This window comes from Penaeus monodon, chromosome 22 (assembly GCF_015228065.2).
Source record: "Penaeus monodon isolate SGIC_2016 chromosome 22, NSTDA_Pmon_1, whole genome shotgun sequence".
In the NCBI taxonomy this organism is placed as follows: domain Eukaryota; kingdom Metazoa; phylum Arthropoda; class Malacostraca; order Decapoda; family Penaeidae; genus Penaeus; species Penaeus monodon.
Window position 1 is genome coordinate 6,953,544 of NC_051407.1, and position 611 is coordinate 6,954,154.

General features: G+C 54.7%; 1 protein-coding gene across 1 annotated transcript in view; it reads left to right on the forward strand.

The window, feature by feature from the left end:
• The window catches only part of LOC119587241 (pupal cuticle protein 36-like), a gene marked incomplete in the record, with an annotated part of 2,076 nt that overhangs the window by 404 nt on the left and 1,061 nt on the right, over positions 1-611 (forward strand). The window contains 1 exon segment of the mRNA XM_037935994.1: positions 1-607. Within this exon segment, the coding sequence (XP_037791922.1) occupies positions 1-607 (607 nt within the window).

A 611-nucleotide genomic window follows, 5' to 3' on the forward strand; every position in this document is an offset into this window, starting at 1 on the left:
AGGATGCGGTCCCGGACAGGTGTTCCATGCTGGCAGATGTGTTACTCCACGAGAGAACCGCAAAGTCTACTTGTACAATGCACCACCTGCACCTCCAGTTCCCCACGGTCCTCCACCATACATTCCTGAGCCAACCATTGACACGAATATCGTGTTCATCCAAACACCCGAAGAAGGTCCAGGACCAGAACCTATTGTCATACCCCCACCACAGACGCGAAGCGTTGTGTATGTTCTTAACAAGCAGACACCAGAGCAACAGGATGTGATCGAAGTCCCAGCGCCGCCAGCAACCAACCCTGAAGTTTACTTCGTAAACTATGCTGACGGCGAAAACCCAGTTCTTCCAAGTGGCGTTGATCTTCAGACTGCCTTGAATGCAGCTTCCCAAGGAGGCGGTCAAGTGATTGGAGGAGGCGCCGGAGGCAGCGGTGGCGGCTTCGGCGGCAGTGGAGGAAGCGGTGGTTTTGTAAGCAGCGGAGTTGGAAGTGGATTTGGAGGCAGTGGAGGAAGCAGTGGATTTGGAGGCAGTGGAGGAAGCAGTGGATTTGGAGGCAGTTCTCTCAGCGGAGGATTCGGAGGCGGTGGGGATAGTGGTGAAATCATCGTCA